Source organism: Arvicola amphibius, chromosome 12 (genome assembly GCF_903992535.2).
Source record: "Arvicola amphibius chromosome 12, mArvAmp1.2, whole genome shotgun sequence".
NCBI classification, from domain to species: domain Eukaryota; kingdom Metazoa; phylum Chordata; class Mammalia; order Rodentia; family Cricetidae; genus Arvicola; species Arvicola amphibius.
The window spans coordinates 125,144,104-125,166,159 of record NC_052058.2 but is presented as its reverse complement, the minus strand read 5'-3'; the positions used below and the strand labels follow the sequence as shown (position 1 = coordinate 125,166,159).

At 41.2% G+C, this 22,056-nt stretch overlaps 1 protein-coding gene across 1 annotated transcript; it reads left to right on the top strand.

The window, feature by feature from the left end:
• The first annotated feature begins 20,799 nt into the window (after positions 1-20,799).
• LOC119802865 (mas-related G-protein coupled receptor member B4-like) lies at positions 20,800-21,810 on the top strand. Its single transcript, XM_038314052.1, has one exon. The coding sequence runs from the start codon at positions 20,821-20,823 to the stop codon at positions 21,808-21,810; it is 990 nt and encodes a 329-aa protein (XP_038169980.1). The 5' UTR covers positions 20,800-20,820.
• Positions 21,811-22,056: the final 246 nt, after the last annotated feature.

Below are 22,056 nucleotides of genomic sequence, written 5' to 3'. Positions count from 1 at the left end.
AAGGGTGAGAACCATGTTTGAGAATCATTGTCCTAGATCAGAGCCTTTGGGAGTGGTGCCTCTTAAAGGTTTGGCCTTTATTTTAGTTATTTTGGATGCCATGACATGAGAGCTATAAGGGGAAAAGCTGTCAAATGATTTCACCTCTTGGTCTTTAGCCAAGGCACTGCCAAGTCACATTTGGCTACTCCTTACATGACTTATGTTCCTTGGGAAAGGGATTCTTTGGTGGCCTGGGTTGGGGCTGGCTTGACTCACATTGCTCTAGCAGTAGGCAGTAACCAGCAGTTACAATCCCTGGTGGTGGCCCTGCTTGGGGAAGTGCATCACAGAGGACTTCATGGAAAACCAACCCCTTTTCTGTTCTGCTTCTTTTTGGGCAGACATTTGTTGCCAGTGATTATGTGCTGACCTCCTCAGCCATGCTAGACTCGAACTTCACTTCCCACATGTCCACTCTTCCAATCCACCCTCCTCCTTCTCTTTTAATTTGGTTTTATTTTATATGTTTTTTGCCTGGATGTATGTTTACACAGCAAATGCTTGTCTTGTGCCCATGGAGGTCAGAAGAGTGTCAGTTCCCTGGAACTGCAGTTATGGATGGTTGAAAGCCAACATGTGAGAGCTGGGAACTGAACCCCGGTCCTTTGGAAGAGCAGCCATTGCTCTTAACTGTTGAACCATCTCTCTATTCCCCAGCCTCTTCTTTGATAGAAATGTTAGAAGACAAGTGAGTTCTTTCTCAGACATTAAGAAGAGTTCTTCACATCTACTTGTTCTTTATTAAAAATAGTTTAACTAATTCCTTGAGGATTTTATCCAGTGAGTTCTTATCGTATTCACTCTTCATCCACAATTCCACTCTCACCTCCCTACCTACCTGACTTAAAGATCTCTTCTATTATCCTCTTCATCAAATCAAGTTCTTATGAGCCAACTACTGTTGGGAATGGGGTCTCCCTAGAGGTTGGTCAACAGGGGTCACAGCATTAAAAAAAATTGACCCTTCCTCTCCTAGCAACAATCAAGTGACAATAGCTTCTGAGCTAGGGATGGGATTTTGTGCCCACCTAGCCCCTTCCGTGCTGGGATTTTGTCTGCTTTGAGCTTGCACAGGTCTTGTTCATGCTGTCACGATGGCTGTGAGTTCTCCTGTGTGACCACCATGTCACATGTGGAAACCACTCTGTCTGTCGAGTCATCCAGCACCTTCACTTCTCCCTTTCTTTTAGCTCCTATTCCAAGAAAATGCCTGAACCTTGGGTATGTGGTGTGATAAGTCTGTCCAGAAATGTTTTAATCTATTGTTCATTTTATAATCACACAAAGTTGCCCTTTGTTCACTTATAATGTGTCTCCATGGGATGGGATCTCAGGAGAAGGCCAAGATCTTGTATTGCTATCTGCCTTGTATTGCTATCATCCAGACACCTCTCTTGGTTCCTTTAGCAGGTGGTGAATAAATACAGAGAGATGAGTGCATTCTACAAGCTTATTTACTTAAAGATGAAACTGGAAGGGAATTTTAAAGGACTGCAAATGTTTGAGAGAAGCATGCCGTTTTGGAATAAACACAGATGGGTGCACAGTGCATTGCATCACTCCAGCACATGCAGGAGCATCCCACATCAGACCCAACACCAACTTACTGTAAGTGGGCGCAACCTGCATTTCCCACGGAGTACTCCACAGCATTGAGTTATTGCCTGCAAGTTTGGAAGGACTCCACAGATAATGAACTTGTGTCTGGATGTAGCACAAAATGTCCTCTGAGTGTAAGGCTGAATTCTTCCTCACTAGAAATTTCAAAATGTGAACCTGGAAAATTTAAGAATTATGAAATGCCTTCTTCAGCAGCCAAAACTTGTAATTTTTCTGATGAACCCCTTTTCCTTGTTGCCTTCAGCTGAGAGGACAAAGAGGCTCTGCTTGTTCTGAATCCTAGAGAATTAATACAAGAAGTTGAGCCAGACCCCAGAGCCCCAAGATCTGTGAGGAGGCAAGAGTGCAGGCTCTCAGTCCCAACCTCTCCTTACTTCTCACTCCTGCTTTTGTGCGTATGGAAAGGACTGAGGGAGAGGACAGGACTGCTAGAACACAATGCTTGTGGGGTGCCTTAGAGCTGACCAGCCATTCCATTTTCGAGTTGAACAGAAACTGCAGGGATTTTCAGTAGCTGACAGGAGCAGGGATGTCCTTCTGTGAGGAAAACAAGTAGTTGTGGAGCTAGATCTCTTCATGTGGGTTCTTGTGCTCAGAAGAAAAGGACAAACCTCCTAAGCCCATAGGAGGTTACATAGAGGTCCCATAGCAGCCTGCTAGCAGACTCCATGCCCTGCCTGGCAGACAAGAGTGTGGTAAGAGTGTGGACAGTCCCTGACACTCTGGTGCTTGCTCCTCATCTTGGTATTTAGGAAGGATGAAACCATTCATATCATCAGAATTTGAAAGGTATTGGCAGTGTGCCAGGCTGATTGGGTGATGTTCTGTTCATCTCTGCCACTTGTTCACTCAGGTTGGAAAGATCACTAAGTTTCCAGCGAAGACACTGGCGAGGTGAAGGGATCAACACCTTACCCCAGGAGCAGCGGATGCAGCTGCTCCTCTTTCCAGGAATGACCTTCATTGCTGAGGGCACTGGTGGGAAGGTGAAATTCCTCTTAGGAGCAGACATGCACACCGTTTCTGCAGAGACTCCCAGGTCATCCAAGAATGTTAGCATGAATAAGAGTACCCCACACTCCACTGAGGCCCTGGCAATACTCCCTCCCTACCACATTCCCCTCCCTAAGTCCCAAGACTTGGAAACCCAGTGGCAAGACACCTCCAAGTCCCTTGCATGGGAGGCCCAGAGCCCTCACTCCCCCAAGTGTCCCAACAGCCAACTAGCTCATAATGAGGGAGGGGCACCTTACAGCAGACCTGCCACTGGAGCTGAAACAGGACTGCAGGGACTTTCCATAGCCACCCGTGACCCAGTGTTATGAACAGAGAAGAGAATTTTACCTTCACAGTCAAACTAGTGTCCGGAAGACAAAGGCACGTGGTGGTGAAGCCTCCTGAGCCAGCACTCTAAACTGGCTCTGTTTTAGTAGCACATGCCACTATTCAGACTACGTTCCTTTGCACTTGGTACATCTGTATCACACCACTTCCCCCAAGGCTCAGAGACCATTGCAAAAGAGGAGACAGAAAGACTGCAAGATCCAGACATGGTGCCTGACTGCAAGGAAACTCTTTTCCAGACACAGCCCCTGCTTGCACGTATGGACTCATAGAGTAGCGAGAGTGACAGCATGCTCAGTATCAGCACGCGCTCAGGCCAGACAAAATCTCCGCGTGGAGAGGGGAGATAGACACAAAGTCACCCCTAGCCGAGGAGCTAATGGCAACTGATAGCCGCTGGGAGAGAAAGAGTGGCTTTTCTTTAAGGGTTCAGGTCCTACTAAGTCAGCCATGCTGCGGCGAACGGCCACACACTCAAGTGTATATGAGCAGAACCAATTAGGCTTAGTGGATTAAAATAATCCAAGAGAACACAAAGATGGGTTAGTAGAGAAGGCTGGGTGGACATGGGAGGAGTTGGGGGAAGAGAATTAATGAGTTTTCTATTGCTGTAATAAACACCATTACTGAGGTGGCCTGAATGAAATCGCTCCAATAGGTTCATACACTTGAATGCTTGGTCCACAGTTTGTAGAACTGTTTGGGAAATGTTAGGAGATGCAGTTTTGTTGGACAAGGTGTGTCACTGGGGGTGAGTTTTGAGATTGCAAAAGCCCACATGCCATTCTCAATTAGTGTTCTCTCTCTCTCTCTCTCTCTCTCTCTCTCTCTCTCTCTCTCTCTCTCTCTCTCTCTTCTCTCCTCTCTCTTTTCTCTATTTATCTCTATCTCTATCTCTATCTATCTCTGTCTCTATCTCTATCTCTATCTTGGTGTTGGAAGTCCTAATGTATATGTGTTGCTTTTATTGGCTAATGAATAAAGAAGCTGCTGTTTTGTCTTTATTTATTTATTTATTAATAATTTCCACCTCCTCTCCTCCTTCCATTTCCCTCCCACTCATCCCACCTCCCTCTCCCTCTCCAATCCTAAGAGAAGTGAGGGTTTTGCCCTGCCCTGTGGGAAGTTCCAAGGCCCCTCCCTGCTCCATCCAGGTCTAGAAGGTATGCATCCAAACAGACTAGGCTCCCAAAAAGCCAGTACATGCAGTAGAATCAAAACCCAGTGCCATTATCATGGCTTCTCAGTTAGCCCTCATTGTCAGCCACATTCAGAGAGTCTGGTCTGATCACATGCTCATTCAGTCCCAGGTCCAGCTGGCCTTGGTGTGCTCCCCATTAGATCAGTCACACCGTCTCAGTGGGTGGACACACCCTGGCGGTCCTGACTTCCTTTCTCATGTTCTCCCTCCTTCCACTCTTCATCTGGACCTTGGGAGCTCACTCCAGTGCTCCAATGTGGGTCTCTGTTTCTATCTCCATCCATCGCCGGATGAAGGTTGTATGGTGATATTCAAGATATTCATTAGTGTGGCTATGGGAGAAGGCCAGTTTAGGTGCCCTCTCTTCTGCTGCCCAGGGACCTAGCTGAGGACATCCCCTTGGACACCTGGTAAACCCTCTATAGCCAAGTCTCTTGCAACCATAAAATGGCTCCCTTACATTAAGATATCTTCTTCCCTGCTCCCATATCCACCCTTCTACCATCTCAACCATCCATCCCCCCAAGCTCTCCCCCAGTCCTCCCCTTCTCCCTTCTCTCTCCCCATATCCCCTTTGCCCCACCCCACCCCCACCCTCATGCTCCCAACTTTTGCCCAGTGATCTTGTCTGCTTCCAATATCCAGGAGGATAAAAATATATGTTTTTCTTTAGGTTCACCTTATTATTTAGGTTCTCTATAGGCTCAATGTCCTTTGTTTATGGCTAGAATCCACTAATGAGTGAGTACATACCATATTCATCTTTTTAGGTCTGGATTATCTCACTGGAGCCGGTCGTGCTAGTGGATCTAAGAATCCTGCAGATGGAAAGGAGTGCCCTCTTGCTAGACCCCTCAGTGCAGGAATAAGATCTGTTCCTGGGCCAAGGACCTCACAGACAATAGGGCAGGCTTAGGGGAGGCAGGACCATGTGGAACAAAGAAGCCACTGCAGCAGGAGCTGGAGGGGCCCTGTACTCCCTTCTGGACTGTCCACCCTGGGGGAGGACACACACTCACCCCTCTGAATGGATCTCCTCAGCACAGGAAGAGGGACTCCTGGTAGGCCCTGCAGACAAAAGGGCAAACTTGGAGAGGGGCAGGGTCATGTGGAACAAAGAAGCCCCTGCAGCAGGAGCTGGAGGTGTCCTGCACTCCCTTCCAGGGACCTTCCAAGAAGCTACTTTTCATACAGTTTTATTTGCCAGTGCAGTGTGAATAGCAGATCAGTTCTTACATGAGATATCTGGTCTTTCTAGATATTTTAAGTATTTGATACTTTAAAAGTAGAAGTAGTAGAATAACATTTTATGTAAATAGTTTTGAAAAACTGGAGATACTATGTTTAGAAGTAGAGCTGTTAACCCACCTTTGAGAACAGAGCACTGGCTGGACTTGTCCAGTGGACTTAGGAGGTAGGAGAGAGGGAACTGCAAAAAGATCCCATTAGTGTGCTAGATGTTTATAGCTTCCCATCACCCTGTATGTTATATACATTTAACTTCACTACACTGTACATACTGTACATACCGGACAAAGGAGTTCTCATTTTATAATACCTAGTTTCTAGAAATTAAGAAATTGCCAGCATATGATAAAAGTAGAGTTAGTAAACTAACACCTTCTGTGTACTCCGTGTTAGAATTCACAGCAAGGTTGTCTTCTGAAGAGTTGTGAAACTATCATCCAGGTGACAGATGCTTGTGTCATGTGATACAGGAGAGGGGCTGAAGAAAAAGGTTATAAGACAAGAATACTCTCAGCAAAAGACACTTTGAGATCTAACAATTGTTACCTGTATGTGGTTTCCATAGTACTGTGTATATAGGAGAAAATTTATGTCCTCATATGAAACATATAGTCCTTATAGGTGTTTAGAAGTGCACAAAGTATGTTAAAGGTAGATGTAGTAAACAATACAATCTTTAGATTCTCCTGTTTAAACTCATGGTGAAATGCCATCTTTTGGAAATGAATGATAAAACCACTTCTGAAAAATACAGACTTGTGGGGATTGTGAGAGAGGAAAAAAACATATGAAGGCCTAATAATAATGTAAGTTTTGTTAATGCAAGATTAGCCATTGTCCCGTTCCTCTGTGCTTCTTATTTTGTAATATATCATGTATACAGAAGGACAGAAAAGTCCAAATATGCAGCTCTCTAGTCTTCTAGAAGGGAAAGAGGGCTGCCAATATGTACAAAATAGAGTTAGTGAAAAGACATGTTTAAGTTGTGTTAAAGTTATGGGAAAAAGCACTTTTTTCCTTTTTTATTATTTTTTTTATTAAAAATTTCGTCTCCCTCCTGCCTCCTTCCCAGCTTCCCATTTCCCTCCCTCTCTCCCCCCACTCTCCGCCCCCCTCCCTCTCCAGTCTGAAGAGCAGTAAGGGTTCCCTGCCCTATGGGAAGTCCACGGTCCTCCCCCTCCATCCAGGTCTAGGAAGTGAGCCTCCACACGGGCTAGGCCCCTCCAAAGGCAGTACATGCAGTAGGATCAAAAACCAGTGCCATTGTCTTGGTTTCTCAGCAGCCCTTATTGTCTGCCATGTTCAGGGAGTCCGGTTTTATCCCATGCTTTTTCGGTCTCGTCCAGCTGGCCTGGTGAGCTCCCATTAGATCAGCCCTACCATCTCAGTGGGTAGGTGCACCCCACGCGGGTCCTGACTTTCTTGCTCATGTTCTCCCTCCTTCGCTCTCATTTGGACCTTGGGAGCTCAGTCCGGTGCTCCAATGTGAGGCTCTGCTTCTCTATCTCCATCCATTGCCACATTAGGTTCTATGGTGATATGCAAGATATTTCATCTTATGGCTATAGGATCGGGCCATTTCAGGCTTCCCTCTCCTCAGCTGCTCAAGGAACTAGCTGTGGATATCTCCCTGGATACCTGGGAACCCCTCTAGAGTCAAGTCTCTTGCCAAACCTAAAGGCTCCCTAATTAAGGTTTCTTTCTTCCCTGCTCCCATATCCACCCTTCCTTTATCCCAACCATCCCATTCCCCCAAGCTCTCCCCATCCTCCCCTTCACACTTTCTCTCCCCATCTCCCCTTACTCCCATCCCACCCCACCCCCAAGTTCCTAATTTTTGCCTGGCAATCTTGTCTACTTCCAATATCCAGGAGGATAACTATATGTTTTTCTTTGGGCTCACCTTATTTAGCTTTTCCCTACCAAAAAAAAAAAAAAGCCCAGGACCAGATAGTTTCAATGCAGAATTCTACCAGAGCTTTCAAGAAGACTTAATACCTATACTCCTTAATGTATTTCACAATATAGAAACAGAAGAGTCATTGCCAAATTTCATTTATGAAGCTACAGTTACCCTGATACCTAAACCACACAAAGGTTCAACCAAGAAAGAGAATTACAGGTCAATCTCACTCATGAACATCGACTCAAAATTCTCAATAAAATACTGGCAAACCGAATCCAAGAAACACATAGAAAAATTATCCACTATGATGAAGTAGGCTTCATCCCAGAGATGCAGGGCTGGTTCAACATATGAAAATCTATCAATGTAATCCATCATATAAATAAATGAAAGAAAAAAACATATGATCATTTCATTAGATACTGAAAAAGCATTTAACAAAATTCAAACACACCTTTATGATAAGGTCTTGGAGAGATTAGGGATACAAGGGTCATACCTAAATATAATAAAGCTATTTACAGCAAGCCAACAGCTAACATTCAAATTAAACAAGAGAAACTCAAAGCCATCCCACTAAATCATGAACATGACAAGGCTGTCCACTCTCTCCATATCTCTTCAATATAGTGCTTGAAGTTCTAGCAATAGCAATAAGACAACATAAGGGGATCAAGGGGATTTGAGAATTGGAAAGGAAGAAGTTAAACTTTCATTATTAGCAGGGTGCTATGATAGCGTACATAAGCGACCCCAAAACTCCACCAAAGAACTCCTACAAGCTGATATAAACACCTTTAGTAATGTGGCAGGGATAAGAATCGGTGAATTCATTCTAGGCTAAATGTGGTTTGATGAACAAAAGAACACCTGAAAGGTCACCATGAATACCCCCCAAAAAATCATTTCACCCCTACAAAAACCAGCAAGCATTTGGAGATTAACTATACTCAAATTCCCTATATGATTGTTCATAAATGTTTGTTTACATTTAAAGGGGGAGATTGCTATAGAATTGAATGATTTGCATTGGTATTGAACTTGGCTTATTGATATAAATTTAACATCAATTTTATTATATATATTATATATATATATATGTTTGCTCTTGATGAAGGTATTGTGTTGTGCAGCTCATTTTAAAATGTAATATATAATTAGAAAAACAGGTTAATAGTCATCTATAGTAGTCAAGCTTGTAGTCATGATAGTTAAGTTTTCTAGTATAGAGAGATATATTTCAGTTAGATAGATATTCTTCACATCTTTCAGAGACCTTCAGAATATGGCATTTAAGATGTTTAAGAGCTTAAGATTTTTCATGACAATGAGACACATCTGCTCCTGGCAGTAACAATTACTTCAAAAAGAAAATGGGCTTTGAAGAGGCTCCTCTTGGAGTTTGCTAGCCATTTGGGCAAGGAACTTCTCTTTCCTGAACTCTTTGGATGAATATACAGGACCCACAGAGAAATGATTGCTGAAGTTACCTAAAGAAAGTAAGACAGTCCTTTGGGGTTCATGCATCATGAAGGAGTCTGCCAGACATTCTGCGGGACACATAAAAAAGTGACTGACAAGCTGCCAATATAGGCAGAATTTTCTTTGAAATTTTTAGCTTCATGGAAAAGTCTGCTGGATATATAGGCCCTGTAAACTGAAGATGGATGCTTCAATGGTACAGAAGACTTTCCAGGAAGCAAGATGTCTCTGTCAATTCTAGAATTTTGAAAGTTGCTTACAATGCACTTCTTTTTTACTTAGGTAATATTATATCTTTCTGCAGTCTTGGATGGAGTTGAAGTATACGATAGTTATAATATAGATATCCTTAATTATGATAAAAGATAAACTAGATATATTACAACTGTGATTCTTGCTTGATAACTGTTTTGTTATATGTAATTTTTATGTTAAAGTTAAAAACCTTCATTGTTATTTAAATAGAAGAGGGTAAATGGTGTGGAAAGTCCTTCTGTATATGTGTTGCTTTTATTGGTTAATGAATAAAGAAGTGACTTTTGGCCAATGGCTTAACAGAATATAGCCAGGTTGGAAGAGATGTATATAGAGAGAGTAGGTAGAGTCAAAGAGAAGCCATGGAGCCGCCGCCAGAGACAGACACAAGCTGCCAGTTGGAACCTTGGTGGTAGGCCAAGAGCCTCATGGTAAAATATAAAATAATGGAAGTAGGTTAAGTTATGGTATAAGAGAAAGCCAGAAATATGCTTAAACTATTGGCCAAGCAGTAGTGCAAATATTATAGCTTCTCTGTGGCTATTTGGGGGCTGAGCAGCTGGGAACAAACAAGCAGCCTCCCGCAACACTCTCTCATGCTTGTTATCTTAACATGTAAGCTCTTCTAGGCTAGATTTCCAGCACCATGATAGCCTGCTGCCATGCTCCACACCATGATAGACTCACCTTCCGAACTGTATGTGAGCTTTCTTCTGTAAATTGTCTTGGTCATGGTGTTTTGTCACAGCAATAGAAAAGTAACTAAGATAATGACAAAAAGTAACTTGTGGTGGAAACAGTTTACATGGCTTGTAGGTTATATACAGTTTATCCTCAGGGGAAACCAAGGTAGGAACTCAAGGCAGTAACCTCAAATCAGAGCCATGGAGGAATGCTGCTTGCCAGATTATTCTCCATGCTTTACTAAGCCCACTTTCTTCCTTCCTTCCTTTATTTTTTCTTCCTTCCTTCCTTCCTTCCTTCCTTCCTTCCTTCCTTTCTTTCTTTCCTTCTTTCTTTCTTTCTTGGTTTTGTTTTCAAGATAGGGTGTCTCTGTGGAGACCTGGCTGCCCTAGAACTGACTCTATAAACCATGCTGGCCTTGAACACAGAGATCAATCTGCCTCTGCCTCCCAAGTGCTGGGATTAAATGTGTGCAGCAACATTGTCCTGTTCAACTCCACTTTTCTATACAATCCAGTATCACCTGACAAAGGGCAACACTGTCCCAGTGACCTATGAAATTTCACACCAATCATTAAGAAGAAATGCTCTACAATGCCAGGCAAAGTGACCTATAGTTTTTTAATTTAATTAACTTTTTAAAAACTATTTTTCTTATTTTACATGCCAAATCCATTTCCCACTCTCCTCCTTCACCTAGTCCCTTCACCTTCTGCCCTCCTACCCCATCCACTCCTCAGAGAAGATAATGGTTCCCATGGTGACCCACACTTTTAATCCCAGCATTAGGGAGAATATTTGAGTTTGGAGACAACCTATACTGCATAGCCAGTCCTTTGCCAACCAAGGTTACTGAGTGAGAACTTGTTTTGAAAGAAAGAAAAAGTGAAAAAGAGAGAAAGAAAAAACTCTCAATTCTCAATTGAGGCTCCACTTCCCAGGTAAGTCTAGCTTATGTCAATTTACAAAAGGTCAGTCAGGATGGGACGCACACGATAAAGTAAATTATTGGAAATTCTCAAAAAATAATTAAAAGGGAAGGAAAAGAGAACTAAATTTCCATCTATTCCTCTAACTTTGTCAGGCATGCTTACACACACACACACACACACACACACACACACACACTTTCTTTTTGAACATACTCACAAACAAAATAGGTCCACCATCTTAATAAGATACATTTTTATTGAGTATAATATAAAGGATCTGAATGATAAGAGCCCATTATCTTAGTTTAATTGGAACCATGTTTTCTTGCCAGTGCGTACATAAGTGTGCATCTTTTAGGCTTTGGTTTTTCACACTATAAAGAAATAATGTGCCTTCTCTACATGGTATGTTTCTAATAAACTTCCCTGAGAAAAAACAATAATTTAGTGTGTGTGTGTGTGTGTGTGTGTGTGTGTGTGTGTGTGTGTTCCAGAGAGAGAAACAGAGACAAGGACTGCCATATATATATATATATATATATATATATATATATATATGCATATATATATATATATATGCATGCATCCCTGGCTGGCCTCAAACTTTCAGTGATACCCCTATCTCTACAAAAACAAAACGGTGATATTTCTATAAGAAAACTGCAAGTTCAAACAAAATGCACTCATTTTACTTCCTGTTATTTAGTGAACTGAAGCTTGGAAGGACTGATGTCAACTGCATCTCCTTCTTCTGGCCTGGGATAAAATGAAAGTCTTTCCTGAGAAAGAGTTAGCATCATGATGGAGCATGGCAGTTTCAATATAAAGTATCTCATGGGCTCTGCATTTGAACACATGGTTCCAGCTGGAATGACAGATGGAAAGGTTGTAGCATTTTCAGCAGTGGGAGTTTTGCTGACAAAGGTGGGTCTGATCTGGGATTCCCCTCTGTATGCTCTGAATATGTTTTATTGCCCTTGGTTATTAAAGACGCTTCTTTGGCTTACGGCAGGGCAGAATATAAACTAAACTGAATACAGGGGGAAAGAAGGTGAAGTCAGGCAGATGCCGTGTAGCTGCTGAATGAAAAGGACACCTGAAACTTACCAGTAAGTCACAGCATCATGACAATACACAGATTAACAGAAATGGGTAAATTTAAGATGTAAGAGCTAGTTAGGAATACACCTAAGCCATTTACCAAACAATGTTGTAATGAATATAGTTTTGTTTGTGTGATATTCGGGTCTGGGTGGCCAGGAAACAAAAGCACAGTCTCTGTTTACATGGGTCACTGCTGGGGCGCCTCTATTCTTGCTCACTCTCTGCTTCCAAACTGGCAGGGCAATGTGATCATCCAGTCTCCCACTTCTTTTGCATTGTTTCCCCTACCGTAGAGGGATAGAACCATTAAACCTCTAACCCAAAATAAACCAGCTTGATTTCTGCATGCTCTGTGACTCAAGTATGTGGTGTCTTCATCAGTAGGGTTTTAGCATCATGTTCTAGAGAGTGATCAAGCACATTGGCAATAACCTGCCATGTTTGGGGAATGAGAGCCTATAGAACCCCACTGATCAACAACTTCTATTATTTACAAGTAATGTGGATCAGTTAGGATGGGAAGGGGAAGTGATAGGTGAGGTACAATATGCTTGTGCTTCAGTTACATATTCTTAAAACTAAAGCTGAAACTACAAGATGTTGCTACCAATGATGGGAGCTGGTCCCTAAAAGAGGGAAGAATAATTATTTGATGACAAATGGACCTAAAAGGTTTGGATGGGAGAGGCTGATATGAGTGTAATTGGGACAGATGCCAAGAAACATCTTAGTGGGCATATGGATTCAAATATCTCTGGTGTGTGATTTGTTCCCAGTATAGGTACTGGAAGTCACAAGGTCTACTCAATGTTTTTATAAGCATCACCTGGATCAGAAACATTTTCTCAGCTCCTGAAGGCAAATCCCAACTCAAGGAAGCAGATTCTAGAATCAATCTGTGAAAGGGTCTTCTTTGGCCTTGGTCAGTTCTCCACCTCTAGATCTGAAAATGGAAGAAAGGTAAGAATATATTGAAAGAATTTTCAGAGAGTTACTGTCTTGGAGTTTTCTCTATATCCATATCTCAGTGTTGCTACCACAAAATAAAGCATTTATGGTCTGGAGCTTCCTAATGGGAAGGCATGAGACAGAAGCTTTCTTTTGAAGCAGAGAGATAGCCTAGCTTAGTCATATTTTTCATACTTTTCCCAAATCATTCATATTCATGTCTGTTATTTCTTTGAGGAGGAATGTTATCTGCATATTTTGTTTCCTAGGGCAAAACCCTGTACAACAGGCTCGTTGTTTGTTGTTTCTCAAAGTCAATCTGCAATATTTGTATGATGCATTCTAGAAAACATAGATGGTTAGAATTTGGATAACTGAAGACTATCACAGGAATTATTTCTTTACAAAGACAATAGGTCTTAACTACAGAAGAAATACATGGGGTTGTCCATGTCCTATCTCCGATAATCAGGGAATTGGTACTAGAGAGAGATAAAGATAGATTGATAGATAGATGAGAGGGAGAGAGAGAGAACCCTAGTTATAGGTAAGTTGTAAGAGGGAATAATTAGATACATGAAGAAGCACTATTGTTGACAACAAACAGTGACCAGAAGAGAGATTAAAAACAAAAATCCCAAATCCTGCTGCTCTCCAGTGTCCTTGAAATGTCAACAATGGCCTCAAATATAAAGAAACTTAGAGAAAAGGACTGCTCTTAGGGGTCAGATAAGGCAATTCTGTAAGATATCACGAAGCAAAGAGATAGATGGAAGGAAAATCTTCCTCACTTGAAAGTCCTCTTCCACTATGAGGTTTCTAGATTTAACTGTCATCAGGTCATTTCTCCCCTCATCTCCACCAGAGTGATGTTTGTCTTGCTCACATTTCTTTCTTCTAGTGATGTTACTTTGTGGAGGACTCACCCATACTGACTGAAAATAACATGAGATTAGACTGAAATTCATACAGGGAAACATGTTTCTTATAAGCTCTCCTGTGAGAGTGGCTACTCAAATACAGAAAAAAATAACTTATAAAGAAAGTTGTTATGTATGTGTTGGCAGCAGCACCAAGTCAGACACAAGAGATACAGCATTGCTGCTCCTCAGATCTACAGGGGCAGCAGCAGGCTGTGGTGAAGGACTCAGCCACATCACCATGTCATTGTAGGGAAGACACACAGAAGAGCAGTTTCTATAAACTGACACAGCCTTGTGGCAGCTATCCATTCATCTTTGAATCTTCAGTTTCCAGTAATTCTTTTCACATCAGGATCAAGAAAAAAGTGAACTGGGATCCATTTTAATTTAATGTAAGGTAATTAGTTAAGAGAGAAATCAGAACCTTAGGCTTGCTATGTTGTGGAGGAAAAAAAAAACATGAACTTATGTTCTTCCTGCCATCACCTACTGAGCACTGGGGTTACAGGTGAACACCACCATCGCTATTTTTATGCTGACTGTAGCTGATGTCAGCTCCACTCTCAGCCCCAGCTGATTGCTTCTCTCCTGCTGTTAAACAAATTATTAGCTAGAGCTTTCATTCGTCCACAGTTATGACTGCTATCTTGTTTTTAGTGTGGGTAAATCTCCTGAGCTTTTTCATTATTCGTATCTAACAGACACACTTGTTGTGGTCTAAAAAGATTTGTTGAAGGTTGATCCTGTCCAGGGTAGATGGCTGGGTTTGTAAAGCAACTGCAGTGCAAGCATGAGAACCTGAATTCCAACCTCCAGAATAACTCCAGAATAACATGGAAAGTCATGTCCATCACTCCAGTGCTGTGGATGCAGAGACCGGAGGATCCCTGGATTTTGCTGGTTTGTGGCTGAGTCTGTGAACTTTATATTTAGGGAGAATTCTAGTCTCAAAAAGTAGGGAAGTGATCTATTTGAAGAAAAACTTGTAACGTCTTCAAACATTTACACACATACACACACATACACACACACACACAGAGTACTAGTCTTTTGGATTGAAATTCAGACTGTCAGAGTTAGGTATAACCCATCCTTTGGTGTAACAATTCCATCCTCAGAAAACTAGCAAAGACAGTCATCCTTTTACCAGAGGCTCTGTGAAATACAAAGTGACAATATAGGAAAGATTTCAATAACTTTAAAGAACTGATGCATTCAGTCCACATATGAGCTTGTCCTGTTCTTCTAGTTCCAACTTCATGTTCACTACTATTCATATTTCAAGTACACCTTCTCGCCTTCTCTTCAGACAATCAACACAGACACTTTGGCATCAGAGGAAACTCCCTATCTCTAGAAGAGTCTATGGAGAAAGCTTGTGTTATTAGGTTGTCCTTCTCATTTACTGCACTCCACTTAACGGTCCTCCATTAGACATGCATCAGCACTCAGAGCTCACCTTGACTTCCTTCCTCCTTCCTCTACTGATCTGTCATCTCAGATGCACCTCCCACTGTTATTCTGTGCACCTAACTGCTCATCAGTACCTAACCAAGAAGTGTTGGGTCCTTATATCAATGTTCCCTCAATGATCAACATCAGGTACTTGGGCATTCATCAATAATTCTGAATATAACCAGGGCTGTGTACAAATATTCAGGACAATAGGGAATTTTTTATCATACTATCTATCCCCATACTATTTTTATTTGCTATATAACCCATCTTCTATCAGTATAAAGATCTGTATAAATGTATTTATTCTGAAAGTTATAATAATATCAAGGTCTCATGGATCTGAAAAATATTTGTATGTCATACAAACAAAACATGAGGACGTAAAAGAGTTTCTGTTTTCAATGTCTGATGGCATGGGATGTTTCTAGTCTTTATATTTTTAAAGTAAAGAATTCTATTTCCTGCTAAAAGGGGCATGCGAGTTATTCATTTTCAGTTTAGATATTTTCTTTCTCTTTATTTATTGCTTTTGTCAAGATTTAAGCACAATATTGAATAAAAGAGGGATGAGGGAATGAAAGTCTCATTTTTTTGTTTGAAAAACTTTTTCTGGAGTCAGTAAGCTGTAATATATTTCCTTCACTGTGTTACCTTATCAAGTTCTATTCTGAGATTTTTTAGAATTTTCTATAAAAAGGCATTCAATTTTGACAATATTATTTTCTGCATAATTTCTCAAGGTTGACTTTACTTATATGTAATACACATTCATGATTTTTTCATGTGTGTTAAGCCATCTTTGTGTTTATAAAGGAATCAACTTTATTACAATGTATAATATTTCTTAGCTTCTAATTTCTGTTACTGTTATTATTTTATCTGTTTCATATACGTAAACAATTTGTTGTGATCTTATTTACCCCTTATTAATTTTCTCATCCACCTCTACCTCCAGTTGACCCCACTATCCCTCTCAATTTTTATTTTCTTTTTGTGGATAATTTTAAATGAATTGTTTGTTCAATCTTCATTATTTCATATGTCTACTGTTGCTTTTGTTTGTTTGCATCTTCATTTTTATTTTTATTCCCCTATGATGCCATAAAACATTTTAATTTGTTTTGTATTTGATAATACTGTTGTATTAGATTTTCTATTTTCTTCTCTATTGCTGTGACAAAACACCATGAGCAGGCAAGTTATAAGAGAAAGTGTTTAATTTGGTTTATCTTCCCAGAAGCTTAGATTTCATGATGGTAGAGCAAAGGCACGGTAGCAGGAATAGCCGAGAGTTCACATCTTTGTTTGTAAGATGGAGATAGAGGAGCTGGAAAAGTCATGGGTTCATTTGATTAGAAAAACTTTTCCTACCCCTTTACTCTGAGGTAATATCTGTCTTTGAGATTTAGGTGTATTTCTTGTATACAGCAGAAAGCTGAATCCTGTTTTCATATTTATTCTCTTAGCCTCTTTTTTATACATAAATTGAGTTCATTGATATTAAGAGATATTAATGACCAGTGGTTATTAATTCCTGTTACTTTCAGCAGTAGTAGTTTGTGTTTCCCTTTTGTGGTTTTTCTTGTAGAATGCTGTTTCCTGTATTTTTGTGGGTGCAGTTAGCTTCCTTGGGTTGGAGTTTTCCCTCTAGTACTTTCCGGAGGGCTAAGTTTGTGGATATGCATTGTTTAAATCTGGTTTTGCCACAGAATATCTTCTTTTCTCCATTGATGGTGATTGAAAGCTTTGGGTATAGTAGTCTGGGCTTACATCCATGCTTTCTCAGTGCCTGTAGAACATCTGCCCAGGACCTTCTTGCTTTCATGGTTTCCATTAAAAGGTTGGGTATAATTCTGATAGGTCTACCTTTATATGTTACTTTATATGTTACTTGTTCTTCTTTGCAGCTCTTAATATTCTTTCTTTATTCTGCATGTTTTGCATTTTGATTATAATGCTGAGGGGACTTTTTTGATCCAGTCTATTTGGTGTTCTATATGCTTCTTGTACCTTCATAGGGATATCCTTCTTTAGGTTGGGAAAGTTTTCTTTTATGATTTTGTTGAATATATTTTCTGTGCCTTTGAGCTGGAGCTCTCCTTCCTCTATCCCTATTATTCTTAGGTTTGGTCTTTTCATGGTATCTCAGATTTCCTGAATGTTTTGTGTTAAGAATTTGTTGGATTTAATGTTTTCTTTGACCAATGAATCAATTTTCTCTATAGTATCTTCAACACCTAAGAGTCTCTCTTCCATCTCTTTTATTCTGTTGTTTATACTTGCCTCTGTAGTTCCTCTTCATTTACCCAGATTTTCTTTATCCAGAATTCCTTTGGTTTGTGTTTTAGTTATTGCCTGTATTTGAGTCTTCAAGTCTTGAACTGTTTGTTTCACCTATTCAATTGGTTTTTTTTCTTGGTTATCTTGGTTTTCTTTGAGAGATTTATTAATTTCTTCCAATTTTTTGGTTCTCTTTTTCTCCATTTCTTTAAGGGAGTTTTTCATTTCCTCTTTAAAAGTGTCCATCATCTTCATAAAGTTATGTTTTTTTCTGCTTCTTTCGGGTTAGAGTTATCAAGTCTTCCTGTTGTGTGACCACTGGGTTCTAGTGTTGCCATGTTCCTGGATGAATTCTTGCATTGATGCCAACCCATCTCTTGCTTCAATTGATGTTGTCAGTGTTTTTGCATCTTGGTCCAATCCTTGCGGTGGCTGTCTGAGTCTTTGGGAATTGCTCTTGGTCTGCTCTGTATTGTCAATGTCTGTGTCTCAGCGAGTCACTGAAGTCTCTCTAGCCTTCTCTCTTGGTCTGTCCTGGTTCACTCTCTTGGTCCACTCTGTGTAGTCACAGCTTGTGCTTTAGAGTTCTTCCCTTAATCCTCCCTCTTGGTCCTCTCAGCAAGAAACTTTCCTGCTAACTGGCTAAGTTGAGGCAGGTGGGGAAAGAGATCAGGGTTTTGACCAACTATGGAGGTCCTAGAGTGTGGGGTGTCCTGCTAATTGGCTGTTCACTCACCTCTTGGCCCTCTCTGTATTATAGCAAGCTGTGTTTCAGAGTTCCACCGAGGTTGCAGGAAGATAGGAGTGTTTGGGGGCAGGATGAGGCTAATAACTTCCAGGATCCAGTGGATGGGAGTGGGTATTGGGGCAGCCTACCTGCTGGGAAACCGTCCTGCTGGCTGGCAAGAGAAGCCAAGGTAGTTGGGGGAGGGGCCCAGGGTTTTACCCCACTATAGAGGTCCTAGAGAGTCAGGTGTCCTGATGGGTGGCTGCTCACTTACCTCTTGATCCTCTCTGTATGGTAGCAAGTTGTTTTTCAGAGTTCCACAGAGGTTGCAGGAGAATAGACAAGTCTGGGGACAGGATGCAGCTAGTAGCTTGCTGGGTCTAGTGGATGGGGGTGGGTTTTGGGGCAGCCTACCCACAGGAAACTCTCCCCAGTACATTCTTTAATTCAGACAAATATTGTTGTTATGACATCACCATATCCAAGATTACAGGAGTGAGTTAAAAATTCCTGTCTATCTTTTTTTCTACTGTAATCTAAATCTAATGATTTCTCAACTACACCTTCAAAATCTTTAGCTCTCTTCTGCCTGATCTCAACTGCTAGATAATCTTCCCCTTAGGTATTTTATTTGTCTCACTGAGTTTGTCCTTCCCATGATTTTCATCCTTCACAAACTCTATCTCAGATGTGAACTTATCAATTAAAGCTTATATAAATTTGTCACTAACCCTGTTTACTTTTTTGAAATAATTCATGATCTTAAAATTTAGACTTCTGAGTTCATTGTCTGGTTTTACATCAGTCTTATACCTCTGGATTTATTATTGAAGTGATATTAGCCTTTAGCAAAGTCATCTTGCTTGTTGTTCTTTGAAATTTTTTTGTTTCTGGATCACAGTTTGTGCCCCTTTGTGTTGGATAGCACTTTGGTGAGTGAACAGCCTTTGTTCAAGATCCCAATTCACAATAATTCTCAAAGGGAGAAAGAAGACCAACACAACACAAAAGTCAAACAAATGTTTGCATGAGAAAGAAAAGAAGAGCAGTTTAAAACAACTGCACCCCTAATACTGGCAGAGATACGATAATATATGAAAACTGAGAAGTTCAGGTTAATAAAGAAAGTACTGCAAAGCAGTTGTGTATCTTGTGGTAAAGAGAGAAGCGGCAAGATTGGAAGGAGAGAAGAATATGGGGTGATGTTAGATGTTTCAAAGAGGAATAATGATCAAGAAGAGCATAACCCAGGTACAGATGTACAGAACAGCACAACAATAAATATTGACAATAGTCCTTCATTGTTGATAAGCTGAAGAGTGGATATTTTGTTGCTCTTCTCAGGCTTCTGCTTCTGAAGCTCAGTGGGTTTGAACAGTTGGGTTCTGATCCTTTTTCATTGTCAGCTCTCGACAGCCCAAGTCAGGATCAACCGTATTGGGCCTGAGCTTCACCTTACATCATTTCCAGCCAGTGTAGGAGGGCTAATACAGGGAACTCTGCTGATATGAGTTCTCATGGTGATCTCTCTGATCTCTGTTCAGGTGAAAGGAAAGGAAGTTGGAGAGAGGGGCTCTTCAGGCTCACCTTCAGAGCTTCCATGAAGTTTTCATTGCAACAAATTTCCACAACACCCCCAAATGCCTGCAACTACAGATGTTTCTCCCAGCATTCTCTCCTTCTATCCCTTCCATACCCAACCTAATCCCTACTGCTCTCTTGCACAACTGTCCTCAGTCTACCACCAAAACTCTCGTTTATTTCCCCTTATCATGGGGTTCCATGCATCCTCTTAGAGCCCTCCTCTTTGCCCAACTTCTCTGAGTCTGTGAATTGTAGCTTGATTATCATTTACTTAATAGCAAATGTCCACTTATAAGTGAGTACATACCATGTTTGTCTTTCTGAGTTACCTTTTTCAGAAATTTTTCTAGTTGAGTCCATTTGCCTGAAAACTTCATGATGTCATGTGTTAGCAGTTGTGCAATCCAATACATTCAAGGCTGCTTCCCACTTAATCTTTCATTTGTTACATTTCTTAACTGCCCACTGTGGCCTCTGTAGAAAGTCGGACACTTGTGACATAGTAACAGACAACAGCAAAGTCTTGCTGTCCTTCAAGGCCTCTTTGCTTTCTAGTTTCAAAAATGTGAAGTGGTGACCAGCCCTTCTAGTCCAATAACTCTGGCTGGTCCCACAGAGGTCATAGTAACCAGCCCATTCCCTTCTTGACTCTCATACTTGATTCCATTTTTCCCCATTAGAAAACCTCTCTCCCAGTGACTAAAGGCAGCCATTGTTCATGCTGGGGCTTCTATACTTCTCACCCGAGGAGAAGCCTCAGCCTCAGGACAGAAGGCAAGTTGTGCTCAAAGCCCTGTCTCGTTCTGATATAGCATAGGATGCTGAGTAGCTGTACTGAAGCAATCAGCCACTCCAGTGTGGGTAGATGACCTGGTTTGCAGATACTCAAAGTCAATAAAAATGTCATTTGGAAATAGTTGTTAAAAGTTTTAAGGTTTGACAAATGTCTGTAAGCCTGTTTCATCCTCCTCATGAACTGGGGTCAGTTATTCCCACAGAGAAGAGTTAACCTGAAAAGAGTATACAGCAAATGCTCATGTCTTGTTTTTCATTTTAGGAACAATAGTGGAGAATTCCTAAGCATGGGTTCAGCCACCCCAGCTACCAACTGGACTAACAACACAGCAGTGAATGAAAGTGACTACAATCAATATTTCAACTGTTCTACATATGATACAATGTTCTACACACTGAATATTCTTACTGTCATCGTTTCCCTGGTCGGGCTGGTTGGAAATGCCATAGTGCTTTTCCTCCTTGGTTTCTGCATGCACAGGAATACCTTCTCTGTCTACATCCTCAACCTGGCCGGGGCTGACTTCCTCTTCCTCTGCTTTGAGACTTTATATTCTCTGGAGAAACATTTCGATGTCCATGGCATCTACATTGGAATCCCCAACTCTTTGAATATTTTGCTCAATTTTGCTTACCTTGCAGGTCTGAGCATGCTCACCACCATTAGTGCTGAGTGTTGTCTCTCTGTTGTGTGTCCCATCTGGTATCGTTGCAGACGCCCAAGACATACATCAACTGTCATGTGTGCCCTGCTCTGGGCCTTGTCCCTGTTCTTGAGCCTCCTGGAAGGGAAGGCATGTGGCTGGATTTATGGTTTTAATTATGGTTGGTGTATGAAACTAGATTTCATCACTTTTGCTTGGTTAATTGTGTTAATTGTAGTCCTCTTAGGGTCAACCCTGACTCTGCTCATCAGAATTTTGTGTGACTCAAGACGGATACCAGTGACCAGGCTGTATGTAACCATTGCCTTCACAGTGCTGGTCTTCCTGCTCTTTGGCTTGTCCTATGGGATTTACTGGTTTTTCTTATTTTGGACTGGGGTAGTTTTCATCTGCAATGTTTTTGAAATGTCATCATTTTTATCCTGCGTTAACAGCTGTGCCAATCCCATCATTTACTTCCTTGTTGGCTCCATTAGGCATCACAGGCTACAACAGCAGACTCTGAAATTGTGTCTGCAGAGAGCCATTCAGGACACTCCTGAGGAGGAAGTTGGAGTGAGGGGCTCTTCAGGAGAGCCTGAAGAGCAGGAAACAGTCTGGTGCAGCAGTTGAGAATTGCGTTGTTCATACAGAAGTGGGGATGAGAGACAACTTTGGTTTTATCCATATGGGCAATTTTTATAACATTTTCAATTGAATACCTTACATTATATCTGTTGAAAAGAATAATTATTCTTGTGAAATTTGAATGAGACAGGGCTATTCAATCAGGTACTGCTTGCAGCATCCCTCAAGTTGCAGCTCAGGGCCAGAATAGCTCCCACTGTGGAGAATCACAGCTCCTTGGAGGAAGTCTTA